General features: G+C 43.0%; 1 protein-coding gene across 4 annotated transcripts in view; it reads left to right on the top strand.

Moving 5' to 3' along the window:
- LOC148540729 (peroxidasin homolog) overlaps window positions 1–16,578 on the top strand; it is a 75,519-nt gene extending 58,941 nt beyond the window's left edge. For 3 of the 4 annotated variants that reach the window (XM_088442852.1, XM_088442853.1, XM_088442851.1), the window contains 6 exons: window positions 360–1,860; window positions 2,365–2,499; window positions 10,528–10,736; window positions 10,910–11,024; window positions 11,120–11,201; window positions 15,801–16,578. In XM_088442852.1, the coding sequence (XP_088298978.1) occupies window positions 360–1,860; window positions 2,365–2,499; window positions 10,528–10,736; window positions 10,910–11,024; window positions 11,120–11,201; window positions 15,801–15,881 (2,123 nt within the window). In that variant the 3' untranslated portion in view covers window positions 15,882–16,578. Of the gene's footprint in view, window positions 1–359; window positions 1,861–2,364; window positions 2,500–10,527; window positions 10,737–10,909; window positions 11,025–11,119; window positions 11,202–15,800 lie in introns of those variants that run through there. The other variant, XM_088442854.1, reaches the window with a different exon arrangement.
- Window positions 16,579–17,175: the final 597 nt, after the last annotated feature.

The following is a 17,175-nucleotide window of genomic DNA, read 5'->3' as shown; positions in this document are numbered from 1 at the left end:
TTTGAACAACTTACCTACTGCCCCATACTTTTTAACTCATGATTGAGCTCCCAGGAGTGGTTACCAAAGAAACTCTTTTTACATTTCTTTCATGTATGCATTTTTTATTACATTCACTAAAAATGTATTTTAAATTTGAAAATACTACTGTTGTGTTACATTTTATTTTCCACTGGTAGCCAACTTCATGTAGCCATGGCTTATGCTCATTTTTGCTATAATCCCCACTCTCTCAATTAAATATATGACCGAGTCATTTAATGGTGAGTACAAAACCTTTTTTTTTCTTAAATATGTTTCATTAAGTTCTTCATCAATATTTTTGAACGGATTTAATGATATCAGTATTATCCATGCAGACTACCACTATAGTGAGCTGGTCTCCCCTCACTACATGAACATGATTGCCACAGTGTCTGGCTGCACTGCACAGAGACGGGCCCCTAACTGCTCCGATATCTGTTTTCACCAACGTTACCGCACACATGATGGCTCCTGTAACAACATTCAACACCCAATGTGGGGGACATCGCTCACTGCCTTCCAACGTCTGATTAGCCCCGCCTACCAGAATGGATTCAATCTACCTCGTGGACTTGGTGCTTCAGAATCTGGGGTCCTCCCTTTACCTCTTCCTCGTCTGGTGTCCACTACTATGATTGGCACAGAGACTATAACTGCAGATTCCCAGTATACACACATGCTCATGCAATGGGGACAGTTCCTGGACCATGATCTGGACCAAACTATACCAGCCCTCAGTATGTCTCGGTTTTCTGATGCTCTGCCTTGCAGTCAGGTGTGTACTAATGACCCGCCCTGCTTTCCCATCACTATACCTGAGAACGATCCTCGCGTGAGCAATGGGCGCTGCATGTTCTTTGCACGGTCTAGTCCTGTTTGTGGGAGTGGAGTGACTTCCCTTCTCCTGGACTCTGCCTATTATCGTGAGCAGGTAAATTTGGTCACCTCCTACCTCGATGCTTCTAATGTCTATGGAAGTACTGAGGAGGAATCCCAAGAGCTGAGAGCCATTCATAACCAGGGGGGGATGCTAAAAGTTGGCAGAATGGTGTCTAGTTCGGGAAAGCATCTGATGCCTTTTGCCAATGGGCCTCCTACAGAATGTATGAGGGATGAGCAAGAAAGCTCAGTTCCTTGCTTTCTGGCAGGAGATCATCGTGCTAATGAGCAGCTTGGCCTTACCTCCATGCACACGTTGTGGTTCAGAGAACATAATCGTATTGCAGAACATCTGTTCAAACTCAATCCTCACTGGAATGGGGACAAGGTATATCATGAAGCTAGGAAATTAGTGGTTGCTCAAATGCAGCACATCACATATGCTCACTGGCTTCCTAAAGTCTTTGGAGAAACTGGAATGCGCATGTTGGGGGAATACAGAGGCTATGACCCTAATATGAATAGTGGTATTTTTAATGCTTTTGCCACTGCTGCTTTCCGGTTTGGGCACACATTGATTAATCCCATTTTATATAGACTAAATGAAACCTTCCAACCCATCCAGCAAGGGCACCTCCCACTGCACAAAGCCTTCTTCAGTCCATTCAGGCTGCTACAGGAGGGAGGGATAGACCCTGTGCTCCGTGGACTCTTTGGGGTTCCTGGAAAGATGAGGGAACCCACGACATTGCTGAATCTAGAGCTTACAGAGAAACTTTTCTCCGCTGTGCATTCTGTGTCTTTAGATCTTGCTGCAATTAACATCCAGCGTGGTCGAGATCATGGTATCCCTCCTTACAATGACTACCGTGTTTTCTGCAACCTCACTTCAGCTAAGGACTTTGAGGACCTACAAAATGAGATCACGAACCAGGATATAAGGCAGAAGCTTCGCAGGTAAGGGAAATCCAAATTATATTATGATTGTTCTTTCAGAATGGAAACTTAAGTTATGCACCCATTGTTGATGTATAACAGTGTAGTATGATGCCTGGAGTCCATACTTTGGGCCATTCAAAAACTTTTTGTTCTTAGAAATTATAAGACCTACTTTTTATAAAAGTATACAACCATGGCCAAAAGTTTTGAGAATGACACAAGTATTGGTTTTCACAAAGTTTGCTACTTCAGTGTTTTTAGACCTTTTTGTCAGATGTTACTATGGTATACTGAAGTCAAATTACAAGCATTTCATAAGTGTAAAAAGGCTTTTATTGACAATTACATTAAGTTTATGCAGAGAGTACTGGGGTCAGGGTTTTAAATTGTGATAATCCAAAGTAGGCTACAGTGGATATTAAAGAATGAATAAGTGCTCTTGCAAAATTTTCAGCATACATTTAAATGAATGTTCATGCCCAAGTTTCTAATCACTACAATTTTCTAACTAACTTCTTCTAGCCTGTATGGAACTCCTATGAATGTGGATCTTTTCCCAGCACTTATTGTGGAAGACTTGGTTCCTGGGTCTCGACTGGGGCCCACTCTAATGTGTCTTCTAGTTACTCAGTTCAAAAGACTGCGGGATGGAGACAGGTAAAGTATACAACAAGCAATGGTAACTGCAGTTACCAGTTCTATTTATCCTAACAATGTTTTTTAGTTTATTTGCGAATTGTACATGGGTGCATGCCTGTGTTGGCCGGGTCTGAGAAGTTCAAGTCTACCACATTAATTGGCAATTTATAAAAAAAATAAAGAAAAATATATATATATATATATATATATATATATAATATTATGCATGGGATCTTTAATCTGGAAACAAGTTTAGTTAGGAAGCTCAAAAAAATAGATTGTTGAATTGTGATGTCCTACTTTGACCTGATCATACCGTGAAAAGTGCTGCTACATAATTTAGCTCAAAACTGAAGAACACCTAAGTTTCAGTTAAAAAGGTATGTAAATATATTGCATAGGTATGATACAGATCGGTATCTTGTCAGTTTTTTATTAGCTCCTTGGACAAACCCCCCAGTCTCCTGCCTCCACTAACATCATGACATCACGTGTGCTGAAAATAAGAGGTGGAGGCAGTTGGGCACCTACCCAGGCATCAACACATACTAGGCACAAGGCGCAATCCTTCCACCCTCCGTACTGTGGTACAGATCCTAATGTAAACTCAATGTATATAGATTAGGGATGAGCGGGTTCGGATTTCAGAAATCCGAGCCCCCCGCTCCGAGCCTGGTAACCGAGTCTGGCTCGGGTTTTCCCGCCTGACTCGGAACTGAAATCTAGGCAAAACGTCATCATCCCGCCTTCCGGATCTCGCGGGTTTTGGATTCTATAAAAGGTCCCCGCGTCGGCGCCATTTCTCACTCCGGCCATGGACAGTGAAGAGGGAGGGTGGGAGTTAGGGCTGGCTGGGCTGTGTTGTGTTGTGCTGTGCTGCTGTTGTCCATAGGAGCTGTGTCCACTCCTCCAAAGTCCATAGGGGCTGTGTTGTGCTGCTGTTGTCCATAGAGGCTGGCTGGGCTGTGTTGTGCAGTCAGTTGTCCATAGGGGCTGTGTCCACTCCAAAAGTCTATAGGGGCTGACTAGGCTGTGTAGTGCAGTGTCCCATAAAGGCTGTAGTCCTAAAGGGGTGCTGTAGTGTTGTCCAGGGGGTGATCTGTCCATCAAGGGTGCACCACCCAAGTGCAAAAAAAACATTTATTTCTGTGTTTGTGAATTGTGTGCACTGTAGCTGCATGTGCATCAACAAAGGAGCACTGCCAAGCGTGCGCCTGTGTCATAAGTAAAGGGCCGGCTGGCTCATCTCTTAAAGGGTTGTGTAACCTCCAAAGTGCACTTAAAAAAAAAACCAAAAAAAAACTTATTTTCTGTGTTGTGAATTGTGTGCGCTGTAGCCGCACGTGCATCAACAAAGGAGCAGCGCCAAGCGTGCGCCTGTGTCATAAGTAAAGGGCCGGCTGGCTCGTCTGTTAAAGGGTGGTGTAACCCCCAAAGAGCTCTCCACAAAAAATAAATAATTCTTCTTTTCTGTGTTTGTGTGCGCCTTAGCCGCACGTATATATCAATATAACATAAATGGAGGACCAAACTTTGTCCGATTAAAAATAAAATGGGGAAAGATCAAGAACCACTTCCTCCTAGTGCTGAAGCTGCTGCCACTAGTCATGAAATAGATGATAAAATGCCATCAACGTCGTCTGCCAAGGCCGATGCCCAATGTCATAGTAGAGGGCATATAAAATGCCAAATGACAAAGTTCAGGAAAATGACCTTAAAAACTATTTAAATCATCTGAGGAGAACTGTAAACTTGGCAATATGCCATTTAGGACACAGAGGGAACGGCTAAGGCCCTTCCCTATGTTCATGACTAGTGGTTCAGCTTCACATGACGATGGAAGTCCTCCTCCCACTACAAAAATCAAATGAGTTAAGCTGGCAAAAGCACAACGAAGAACTGTGCATTCTAAGAAGATATCAAAAATCCCCAAGGAGGGTCCAAGTGTGGTGGCGGTTGCGATGCCTGACCTACCCAGCACTGGACGGGAAGAGGTGGCTCCTTCCACCATTTGCACGCCCTCTGCAAGTGCTGAAAGGAGCACCCACAGTCCACTTGCTGATATTCAAATTGAAGATGTCACTGTTGAAGTACAACAGAATGAGGATACTGGTGTAGCGGGCGCTGAGGAGGAAGTTGACGGGGAGGATTCTGATGGTGATGTGGTTTGTTTAAATCAGGCTCCGGGGGAGACAGTTGTTGTCCGTGGGATGAAAAAGCCCATCACGGTCATGTCTGGGCAGCAGACCAAACATTCCGTCTCTTTGGTCTGGGAATATTTCTATCCAAATCCGGACAACAACTGTCTTGCCATATGTACCATATGTAAAGGGGAAATAAGTAGCGGTAGGGGCGTTAACCACCTAGGAACGTCCTCCCTTATACGTCACCTGCAGCGCTACCATAAAAAGTTACTGCCAAGTTCAGAAACTTTGGCTAAGACCGTAAGCAGCCCAGGGACACCTAAATCCCTTTGTCCTGTTGTATCCAAGTGCCTGCAAACCACACCGTCAATTTCCTCCTTAGTCAGGATCGGAAGTAGTCCTGCAGGCCATGTCACTGGCATGACTGACTCTCCTATCCGGGATTCCTCCAGAGGATCCTGCATTGCTACGCCTACTGCTGCTGTTGCCGCTGGGAGTCGTTCATCATCCCAGAGAGGAAGTAGGAACACCACTACTTTTACTAAACAATTGACCCTCCAACAGTCCTTAGCGAGGAGGATGAAGTACGACAGCAGTCATCCTGAAGCAAAACGGATAACTGAGGCCTTGACTGCTATGTTGGTGTTAGACGTGCATCCGGTATCCGCCACTAGTGCAGTGGGATTTAGACAATTGATGGAGGTAGTGTGTCCCCGGTACCAAATCCCATCTAGATTCCACTTCACTCGGCAGGCGATACCGAGACTGTACAGAGACGCCAGAAAAAGTGTCCTCAGTGTCCTAAAATATGTGGTTGTACCCAATGTCCACTTAATCACGCACATGTGGAACAGGGCAGACTAAGGACTATATGACTGTAACAGCCCACTGGGTAGATGTATCACCTTATGCAGCAACAACAGCAGCGTCACCAGTAGCAGCAGCTCAGAAACGCCAGCTCGTTACAAGGCAGGCTACGCTGTGTATCACCGGTTTCAGTAAGAGGCACACCGCCGACAACCTCTTAGAGAAACTGAGGGAAATAATCGCCCAGTGGCTTACCCCACTTAGACTCTCCTGGGGATTTCTGTTATATGACAACGCCGCCAATATTGTGCGGTCATTACATCTGGGCAAATTCCAGCACGTCCCATGTTTTGCTCACACAATAAATTTGGTGGTGAAGAATTTTCTGAAAAATGACAGGGGCCTGCAGGAGATGCTTTGGGTGGCCCGAAAAATTTCAGGCCACTTTCGCCATTCAGCGACTGCGTGCCGAAGACTGGAGCGCCAGCAAACACTCTTGAACCTGCCCCCATCACCTGAAGCAAGAGGTTGTGACGCGGTGGAACTCAACCCTCTATATGCTTCAGAGGATGGAGGAGCAGCAAAAGGCCATTCAAGCCTATACATCCACCTATGACATAGGCAAAGGAGGGGGTATGCACCTGACTCAAGCGCAGTGGAGAATGATTTCTGTGTTGTGCAAGGTTCTCCAGCCCTTCGAACTTGCCACACGTGAAGTCAGTTCAGACACTGCCAGCTTGAGTCAGGTCACTCCCCTCATCAGGCTTTTGCAGAAGCAGATGGAGAAAGTGAAGGAGGAGTTAAGACGGAGCGATTCCGCTCGGCATGTGGGACCTGTGGATGAAGCCCTTCATTCGCTTTGCCAGGATTGCAGGGTGGTCAATCTGTTGAAATCAGACCACTACATTTTGGCCACCGTGCTCGATCCTAGGTTTAAAGCCTATGTGGTGTCTCTCTTTCCGGCCGACACAAGCCTGCAGCGGTGCAAAGACCTGCTGGTGAAAACACTGTCAGCTAAAGCGGAACGTGACACGGCAACAGCTCCTTCTTCATTTTCTCCCACAACTGGGGCTGCCAGGAAACAACTTAGGTATCCTAAGCAACCCGCTGGCGGTGATGCAGGGCAGGCAGGACCAAGTTTGGACATCTGGTCCGGACTGAAGGACCTGGCAACAATTTCTGACATGTCTACTGTCACTGCATATGATGCTGTCACCATTGACAGAATAGTGGAGGATTACATCGGTGACAGACAGTCCGTACTTATACTGGCAGAAGAAAAGAGGCAATTTGGAGGCCCCTGTACAAACTGGCTCTATTTTACCTGAGTTGCCCCCCCCTCCAGTGTGTACTCAAAAAAAGAGTGTTTAGTGCAGCCGGGAACCTTGTCAGCGAAAGGCGTAGGAGGTTGCTTCCACAAAATGTGGAGAAGATGATGTTCATCAAAATGATTTAGCAATTCTTCCAGGGAGACCAGCCTCCAGAACGTACAGAGGGACCTGTGGTGGTGGATTCCAGCGGGGACGAATTAATACTCTGTGAGGATGAGGGTGTACACAACATTGAATTGGGCGAGGAATCAGTGGATTAGGAGGATGAGGACGACATCTTGCCTCCGTAGAGCCAGTTTGTGCAGGGACAGATTAATTGCCAGCTTGTTTTGTCTGGGCCCAAACGAACCAATCATTTCAGCCACAGTCGTGTGGCAGACCCTGGCGCTGAAATGATTGGTTGTTAAAGGGAATACATACGAATTACCGCTGGACACAAGTCCGGCGGTTCAAATCCTGACAGCGACAGGCCCAACAGGGCTGAAAATCCCAATCTTCCCCAGGTAAGTATCAACCAACCTAACCCCCTAATCCCCCCTTCCCCGCTGCCTAAACCTAAGTCCCCCCCGGGGGTGCCTAGCCCTATCCCTCCCTCCCCCTAGCCTAGCCCTAACCTCCCGGGGTGATGCCTAACCCAACCCCCCCCCCCCCCCCGGCTGTCCGCAGCGGCCTCCGGCATCACTTTGATCGGGATGTCGGGCGCCGGTCTCCCGGTGTAGGTAAAACGACAGGCGTCTGGAATTAGACGCCTGTCATTTAACCCTCATCGGGATAAAGCAGTCGGGAGGCCGACTGACGGGCTTACGTCCGGCGGGCTTCACGATTGCATACCTGTTAAAGTGTGAATGTCCTGTTTATACAACATAAGGGTGGGTCGGAGGGCCCAAGGACAATTCCATCTTGCACCTCTTTTTTTTTTTTTTCTTTGCATTATGTACTCTTTGGGGCCTAGTTTTTCTAACTGCCATCCTGTCTGCCACTGCAGTGTCACTCCTAGATGTGCCACGTGTTTGTGTCGCTTAGCATAGTCATCCAGCTACCTCGGTGCAACCTTTTGGCCTAAAAACAATAGCGTGAGGTGTTCAGAATAGACTGGAAATGAGTGGAAATTAATGTTATTGAGGTTAATAATGGCATAGGAACAGAAAAACCCACAAATTCTGTGATTTTAGCTGTTTTTATGTTTTTTTCCAAAAAAATACAGATCCAAAACACAAAACCCACTAATATAGATACAGTATATATTCTAACTGAAGGGACAAATGTGCACAAACAAAAATGGTAATCAGACAAATGGGTTAAATCAAACGGGTTTAACCAACTTGTCTGAATGACAATTTTTGTCTGTTGTCCAGTGTTTGGTAGCAAATGGTCGATTTGTTATTTGCGCCCATACATTACCAGATTTTTGTTCAAACCAGCCAACCAGTTGAATATTTGGACATATACTGTATACTTACAACTGTATGTGAACACTTGCCATATATTTTTTAAATCTGTTCCATTCCATACTAATTTATAGAAGTATAAAAATATTACACCTTACTGATGAATTAGCCAGCGATAGATGTATGTTTTTGTTCTTTATCATTGCTGAGTGTAGAGATCAAGTTCCCTTTAGTTTTTGTGCTATGAGTTTACAAGCTGCTAAGCCAGTGGTTCCAAAAGCTTTTCAAATCATGGCGCCCTAAAGTATCAGCATTTTTTCCATGGCACTCCTGGGCCAAAAGTTTCCTATTGAGAAATTCAAAGTAAATTTGTGCTTCTACAGTCAGGTGCATAAATATTGGGACATTGACAGAATTTTCATATTTTGGCCTCTATTCACCACCACAATGGCTTTGAAATGAAACAAACAAGATGTGCTTTAACTGCAGACTTTCAGATTTAATTTGAGGGTAATTACATCCAAATCAGGTGAACGGTGTAGGAATTACAACGGTTTCTATATGTGCATCCCACTTTTTAAGGGGCCAAAAGTAATGGGACCATCAACTCAAAAGCTATTTCATGGACAGGTGTGGGCTATTTCCCTTGTTATTGCATTATCAATTATACTATTTATCATATGCCCCTTAAGTATACATTAATAGTGTATAATATAGTGGGTGGGATGCACTATCAATGCGATCAAAGCTCCGAAAATGCAGTTTTCAAAGGTTTGACTGCACTCCCCATAAACTTCAAGCTCTGGAAAGCAAACCTTTGCCGATAATTCAACACTATCTATACATGGTATTGCCTAATAGAAGCCTATGGGGTTCTACTACCTGATGCTTCCCCAAGAGGTATCCAATAGGATCCTTTTCAGTGTCCCCCGTGACTTGCACATACTCTGGCAAACGGCCGCGCATGCACAGAAAGACTCCTGGGTCATAAACCCATAAGTCCTCACATCTCAAAGGAGGGCTCTTATTGGAAGAGCTGTCTATTGTGGTTTTAATCTTAATAAATGCAGATATGCATGCGATCACTGGCAGTATGCATCATATTCAAAATGTGATGCATCCCGTCCCATATCCCATGCAGCTGCTTTTATTAGATATGAGCAGTCCGGATTCAGTGGAATCCAGACCGCTCCGAACATGGGGGATCTGCGCACACCCAAACATAAGTTTGGGTGTTCCCTAAGACTCAGATCCTCCGGCAAGTCCGAAAGTCATGTGAATGACGTCGGATTCTCGCAAGACTTTTTTCTCTATACAAGGCGCCGAGTCCTGTTCGCGACGCCTTGTATAAAGAAAAAACACAGGGGGCACACACATGCTGCGCACCGCTCTGTTAAGGGGACATACACTGCTGATGGTGGCTATGTATAGGGGCACTGTGACAGCGCGCTGCACTATACTCTGCTGATGGTGGCTATGTATAGGGGCACTGACAGCACGCTGATTATGCTGCGCTATACTCTGCTGATTAAAGTGGTTGTGTCCAAAGGCTCCAGACTTAAAAGTGGCTGTATGTACAAAAAAAATGTTTAAATAAAATTTAAAAAAGTTAAAAAAAAAAAAAAAACATTTTTTTTTTTTTTGGTGCTGTACTCCACATGTATACAAGCACTGTGACTGCTTGGGCCATACCCCACGTGTATACAAGCACTGTGACTGCTTGGGCATAAGACCACTGTGTATGCAAGCACCCTAACCATCTTGCACTACCTTTCATTTCTGCCACTGCTGTGTGGCAATGTTTCATAGATGTGCTTTAAACTGTGTTGTCTGTGCCGCTGCTCTGTCACTTAGTAACCAGCCAGCTCACTGCAACCTTTGGTCAATAATGGTGAAAACAATATTGTGAGGTGGTCTAAAATTACTGTACATGACTGGAAATTAATGTTATTAAGGTTAATACTCTAGGAACAAAAAAAGCCCAAATTATGTGATTTTTAGCTTTTTTTTTTTTTTTTTTGTCATTTTTGGTAAAAAATCCAAATCCAGTCACCGCAGTTTGGCAAATCCAAAACCAGATGACTAATTAGAACCAAATCCTGCAAAAATGGTCCAGCACACATCCCTAGCTTTTATAGCATGTTTTTGGCAGATGTGTTTGCACTGGAAACTGAATAAGTTTGGTTTGAACAGGATATTACTTTATAGAACATTTAAACACCAGTTGCTACTGTGTAATGTTTAAAGCATGTAAAGATGGTCTTGGGATTGTTTTATTTTTATTTTTTTTTACAAGAAATTCTATCCCTTTTATTTGTTGAAAAGCTTAATTTTCAGCATCTTTCCAATTTCAACACAGCAATGTTATTCCTGCAGATTCTGGTATAGTAACTCCGGTGTCTTCACTCCAGCTCAACTCGCCCAGATAAAGCAGACGTCACTAGCTAGAATCCTCTGTGATAACGGGGACAACATTCAGCATGTCCAGAAGGATGTTTTTCGTGTTGTTTCCTTTCCACAAGGTATGGAGAAGTGTCACGATATTCCCAGTGTGGACCTAGATCTCTGGAAAGAATGTTGTAATGGTGAGTAGGATAGATCCAGTATTTGCACGAAGATTCCATAAACTGCTCATAGATTTGTTTTTGTTAAGGAGTACTTTGGTAATCCTGTTTAATCTGTTATTAGTCAATCCACTTTCTAAAGCAGTATTGTCTGTCTTTATTAACCTTAAACCAAATATTTCAATATAAACCAGACTGTGGGACTCAAGGTCAATTTGATGCTCTGTCTCTACATTTCCGGAGCCGGAGAGATAATAAATTCAGTTACACAGAGGATCATCCCTACCGATCCAGTACAGAAGATCTCAGGTATATTGTGGTTTCTCTTGTAATTCTTATCTTGAGACAGGTTCAATTTCAATCAGGTACAATTTCCCTGTACACTTCCTGCATCTTAATTACAGAGGAGAGGATCTTCCTGAAGACTATCCTGCTGAGGATGTTGTGTCTACACTGAAGAGATCCATCTCTACACTGCAGAAGAAGGTAGATGTTTGACACTGAGGATATGAGTAAAAGTAACAGGTCTCTAAAGAGGAAGTGTCTTCATGACTCCGAAATGTGTTATTTTGATGAAAAACAAGCTCCAAATATAAATATTCCTGCCCACATAGTGCTTACCAGTGACATGCTGGGAGGTCAGTGGCTGGTAGGGAACCTTCTAGTATTAGTCAGATTTACACACACACATAGTATATGGACATAAAAGAGGTACCTTTAAATCCACCATTCAATTGGCAGGTTGCATAATAACATACATTCCTCTGTATCTCAACAGAATTTACAGCATAGGAATACTCAAAGCCAACAGCACAATAACTAGATATACATTCACATGTATCTGAACACCTCAGGATTTATTGATTTTTGCAATAGGTTGTTATACTCATGTAAAGAATCTCACTTATTCCAGTAACACTAAAACATATTTAAATATGTTGTCCAGGGCTTCAGTTTACTGAATGTATTAAACTAAACACTTACATGCCTGGGCCCTGCAGACTGACACACTCCCAGTCAAAGTACAGCTCTGACAGTGACTGCTGGATACAGTCAGTGCTGGATCTGATGCCCAATCACATTTGCCTCACTGATAGAGGTGTGCTTTGATGTGGGCTGAAAGCACATCCCTGTTAATGAGGCACTTGTATAGGCGCCACTTCTCTTGCTTGTTTGAAACAAGCTTTTTATACCCACGGCTTGGCCCTGCCCCCCGCTTAATCTCCATTTACTATTCCCAGCAAGAGGCACTGCTCTCTGTGCCTCCCAAACAAATTTAATTCTATTTCCACTGTAAAAATGATTAGGTTAATATAAAGCTTATACTTATGATACAGAATGTGTCATAAGTATCTTCTTGGTAATATTTTATTCATTAATGACAGGTGAGGCTCTGCCTCCCCTGACTGCATGTCCCTGATGCTTACTAACCTCCCCCGTCATGCATACAGTGCATGTACTGCTTAAGTGGCAGCATGCTTGCCCAGATTGTCATAAGAAAGGCTGTTCTTGAGAGCAAATTCACTAGCAGAGTAAGCCACTGTGATGCTACTAGCTGGGTGCAGAACTACAACATATTAATTTACTAGCTGACCAATGATAAGCTTGCATTGCAAGTGGGAGGGAGATGTGGGGAGAGGGTTTAAGGCCTTAAGTATATAAGGAAATATAAATACAAACACACTTGATGGCACATGACATAGATGACAGGAATTTTTGCATTAGAATGAAAAACTGCCAGGTGCTTCTTTAACCACTTACCTGATGATGTAGTTTTGGTCAGGGTCAGTGCTTCATCTGGCAAGGTCGCTATGTCCCCTGATTTTAGAAGAGATCATCTGTTCTGTACAACGGAAGTGACGTGGCAGCCTGTGACTGCCGACATCACTTATGGAATCTCGTCGTTGGGACCTAGGAATCTGGCGTCAGTGGGGGAGGTGTAATATAAAGAAATATGAGGTTAGAGGGGGATTAAAAATAATTACATTGGTCACAGGGTAGGAGGGGGGTGCAAAAAACTGGCTTTTTACAGGGGTGGGGATTGGTTTATTAAACTTTTTTATTTATTTTGTTTGTTTTTTACTAATGGGGAACTATTGTTAGGATTTATGCCCACTGGGGGGTCTATTGCCAATTGAGGGTGGGAGGTTATTTTATAATGGGGGCCTATGGACACTGCGGGGGGTGGGGCAGCAAACAACACCTACATTTTTTTTTTTTTTAAATATATTAAAAATATTTTTAAAACTTATGTTATAAAAATAACTACAATTCCTGAGTGGTTTTGTAGGGGGGGAAAAAAAAAAATCATCAGTTAAGGTGTGTGTGTGTGTGTGTGTGTGTGTGTGTGTGTGTGTGTGTGTGTGTGTGTGTGTGTGTGTGTGTGTGTGTGTGTGTGTGTGTGTGTGTGTGTGTGTGTGTGTGTGTGTGTGTGTGTGTGTGTGTGTGTGTGTGTGTGTGTGTGTGTGTGTTTTATTTTATATATTTTATTTTAGGAATGTTTCTCATCATTCTGAACATTAACTTAAAATACATATATTTTTTAAATGTTATGTTCTACTAAAGGTAATTTATAACAATTTCCATGTATGTTTAAGACCACTGTTGTCCCCATTAAGGTGAAGAAATCACTTTAAATGTAAAAAAAAATGTGTGTGTGTGTATATATGTGGTATGTGTAAAAAAAATAATATATATATATATATATATATATATATATATATATATATATATATTATTTTGTGCATTTGCCCACGTCAATATTATATAATATGTATATATATGTGTGTGTATGTGTATATATATATATATATATATATATATATATATATAAATAAATAATATATTTATATATTTGACGTGGACAAATGCACCCTGGCTAAAGCGGTGACCGCAACATACAGTATAAGGGACAGAACGGAGCTGCTGCACATGTCCAGTGCCTGCTGTATGTGTGGATCTGAGCACTCAATGGGTGCACCAGACCAGAGAGCACAGTATACTCCCATTTGTCTAATATTTCCTCATGTGTATACACACATCTTTGATTAGGACTCTGATATGAGAATACATCCATTGGCTACATTACATTGGTTTACTCATTATACAATTGCTTCTATGTGTACATATATACTTTTATCTCCTCATGAGAGCAATTACAGAGGTATCTTGCGAAGTTAGACTTGCCAATAAGCCATAGTTCTATGTATATACTGTATATGTGCACTGTTTCCTATTGAGATTTGTTATACAGGTGTCGTGCAATGTTTTTATTGCCTTTTGGTTGCGATTTCATGTGCTATATTGTATTTTTTGCCTCTTACAACAGTTAAGGAATATACTTTATTACTGATTAGCTGATTATTACTTTGCAGTGGATTATGGTGTTGCTTTTTAAATCTTGAGTTTCTTTTTCAATAATTTTCATCCTTTTCCCCTCCACATAATTTGTCACACCCTACCATTCTCTTAACTTCTATTTTCACAACAATGAAGCGATCTTGTAATTGTCTCCACTACTCTTAGAGCTATATCCGTTGATTTTTAACATCAATGTGTCATTTGAGACTTAGGGCTCTATTTATTAACATTATTTTTACTAAAATAAAGTGAAAAAGGGTGTTTTCACACCCTTCTCACATTATTTTAGTTTCACCTGTAGTTATTACAGGGCAATTGGAGTAGAATTAGTAAAATTCTACTCCAACCCCCAGTATCACTTATTTTTAGTAAAGCAGATCGCATTTCCCATAATTGTAATGGGAAATGTGATCCGACCAGAGTTACTAAAAATAAATTGTAAAAAAATACCAGGGGAAGCCCTGTGATAATAACGCCACCTGGAGGTGGCGTTATCCAGGGTCTCCCCCGGTTACCGGGCTCCCACTCTGCTCTAACGGGGAGAGCAGAGGCGGGAGCCGGTACCAGTAATCAGCTGTGTGGTCTAAATAGACCGCAAGCTGATTGCTGTAAAAAAAAAAAAAAATGAAACTTTTTTTTTTTTTACTTACCTGACTCCAGGGACCGGTGATCGGGCCTCTGGTGATGGCTCCTCTCCGGTCAGCTGGTCTCCCACAGTGCACTGCTGCCCGATCATCAGGTGATCAGGCCCCAGTGCAGTATGGGAGATCACCTGATCGGGAAGCCCGGAGATCATCACCGGAGGCCAGGAGGATGCAGGTAAGTGTAATGAAGGGAGGGGGGGTTGCGGGGGGGGGGGGGGAGGGGGGGGGTCACGGGGGTCCGCGAACGCGGGGGGCAGGGCTTAGCGCCGGAGGGGGGGTCACGGGGGTCCGCGATCACGGGGGGTGGGGCTTAGCGCCAGTGGGGGGGCAGCAGCGACGGTGGGTCGGCGCATGCGCGGGCTCTTAGTCACGTTTTTTTTTCCGAAAATACCGCGACTAGAGTGTGGATGGGATCAGCAGGGACAGAGCTTTATCGCAAGCTCTGTCCCTGCAAGGGATTTATAGTAAATCCCTGTGATATTGCCTGAATTCGCAATGCGAATTCACTCGGTAATATCACACTACAATCCGCATTCAATATGCGGATTGTAGTAAATAGAGCCCTTATTATGAATATTGTTTTATTGTATATTTAATAAAGGTTACATTTAGATAGTGTGCCACTATACAGAGAGTATGTTTTGTTCCCTCCTGTTTGTATTTCATCTGGGGCGTTTGATCTCTATGGTAAACACATTGCCAGTATGTGGTAACGTTTTCAAGCCCTGGCCAGAACTGGAATGCTGCTTGTTCTATTTATGAACCATCTATCTCTTTAAAAATCAGTTCTGTCACAGTTTGCTAATTATAGAGCTCAATCACCTCTCTAATTACATACATTAAGCTTGTATTTATCATATGGTGCTTTCAGCAGGACTACCGAACGGGGGATGCATCTCCCAATATCACAATTGGGACTGCACCATTGCCCCTTTGACTAGAGTTGGCACATTCTGATGAAAATATCCTATTGGGTGTTAACGATATATATATGATGTACTAGCACTTTTAGTACATATTCATAATTAATGGAAATAACCCATGGACAAATACTGATGTATCATATTTTATGTTTATTAAGGTGCAGGCGATTGAAGCTCAGCTGAGACACTGGCAAAGGATGTTTTCAAATAGAGGAACAGAACAGGATCTGCAGCATTGATATTTTGTAGCAGATTGTTACATATACGGAGTATACCTGATAATTCTGGACTCTGAATTAAAGAAATTAAAGGGCCACTCCAACATCACTATCTACAGTCATAAATCAGCCTCAAATACTGAGAGCACTCCAGGATGACTTCTACTGTTCAATTCTACCCTTCATCCAGCCTCCAATGACGAATGCGTAGACCATTATAAATATACTGCAGTGCTGATAGCTCTGTATCTGCTTTTAAGTAATAGTATTCTAATATAATGCTGCAGATACTTAAGTATGCATAGCTTAGGTTTAGCTAACAGGGCATTAATGTGATTCCTGGGTCAGTTTTGCTTGTAGTCTATAGTACTTGTCTACTATAGTGTTCCAGCCTCTTGTCACCTCATCTGCATTCATTATATGGGTTGATTCCATATTCATGGGCATGCACTGGATACTAGTGAATTGATGGCCTGAATATGGTTTCAGACTCCAAAATGGCAGCTTCCACTGGGTCACATTTACACTGTATTCAGTTCACAGTGTAATACACCTGGTTTTTTGCATTGGTGCTCCCAGCACAAGCAGCAAACCTCAGATTATGTAAAATGCAAGTGTTTGTGAAGAGGAAATTGCTGTGCAGTAAGGAAAGCCCGTAAAATGTGCCTCCCACCTTTTTTTTATTCTCTCTCATTGTAATAAACTAGTTTCTGCAAAACATTTTGTGTACTGGTGCTTACTCATTACAATGCAAAGTACTCCAACTTTGCACAGATGGCAGTCAATAGCTAGACAAGGTCGATGGTGTCTAGGTAGACACCAACTGGTAAACAGGAGATAGGTCAACATGGTCAAAAGGTGGACATACTAAATGTCAGCATGGCTGAAGAGCGACTGATACAAAAGGTCGACATGGTTAAAAGGTTGACACAAAATGTTTGACACTTGTTTTTTAGGGTTAGGCACTTACCCTAACTATTAGGGTTCGGCCAGAGGTTCCCAAACTCTGTCCTCAAGGCACTCTAACATTCCAGGTGACTTAATTAGTACCTCAATTTTATTTAACCACCTGTGCTCAACCCAGAGGAGTAGCATGGAACCATTGCGCCCGGAGAAAGTGCATGTTGTATCGCCCCTCCCTACTCAACTATGCCTGTGGGGTATGGCCAACCTGCAGGGGAATACTGAAGTGAAGAGAAAACAGCAGCAGTATCACGCTCATTGGGGGAGTAGAATGCTTCGGTGATCTGACATCAAGGGGCACTGCTTTATTTATGTATAGAACCTAGGAGCTGACTTTTATCTCCTTTGAATC

This window comes from Taudactylus pleione, unplaced genomic scaffold (genome assembly GCF_031769625.1).
Source record: "Taudactylus pleione unplaced genomic scaffold, aTauple2 ptg000018l, whole genome shotgun sequence".
NCBI classification, from domain to species: Eukaryota; Metazoa; Chordata; class Amphibia; order Anura; family Myobatrachidae; genus Taudactylus; species Taudactylus pleione.
The sequence above is the reverse complement of the archived record's forward strand: the minus strand, read 5'-3'. Positions and strand labels throughout refer to the sequence as shown.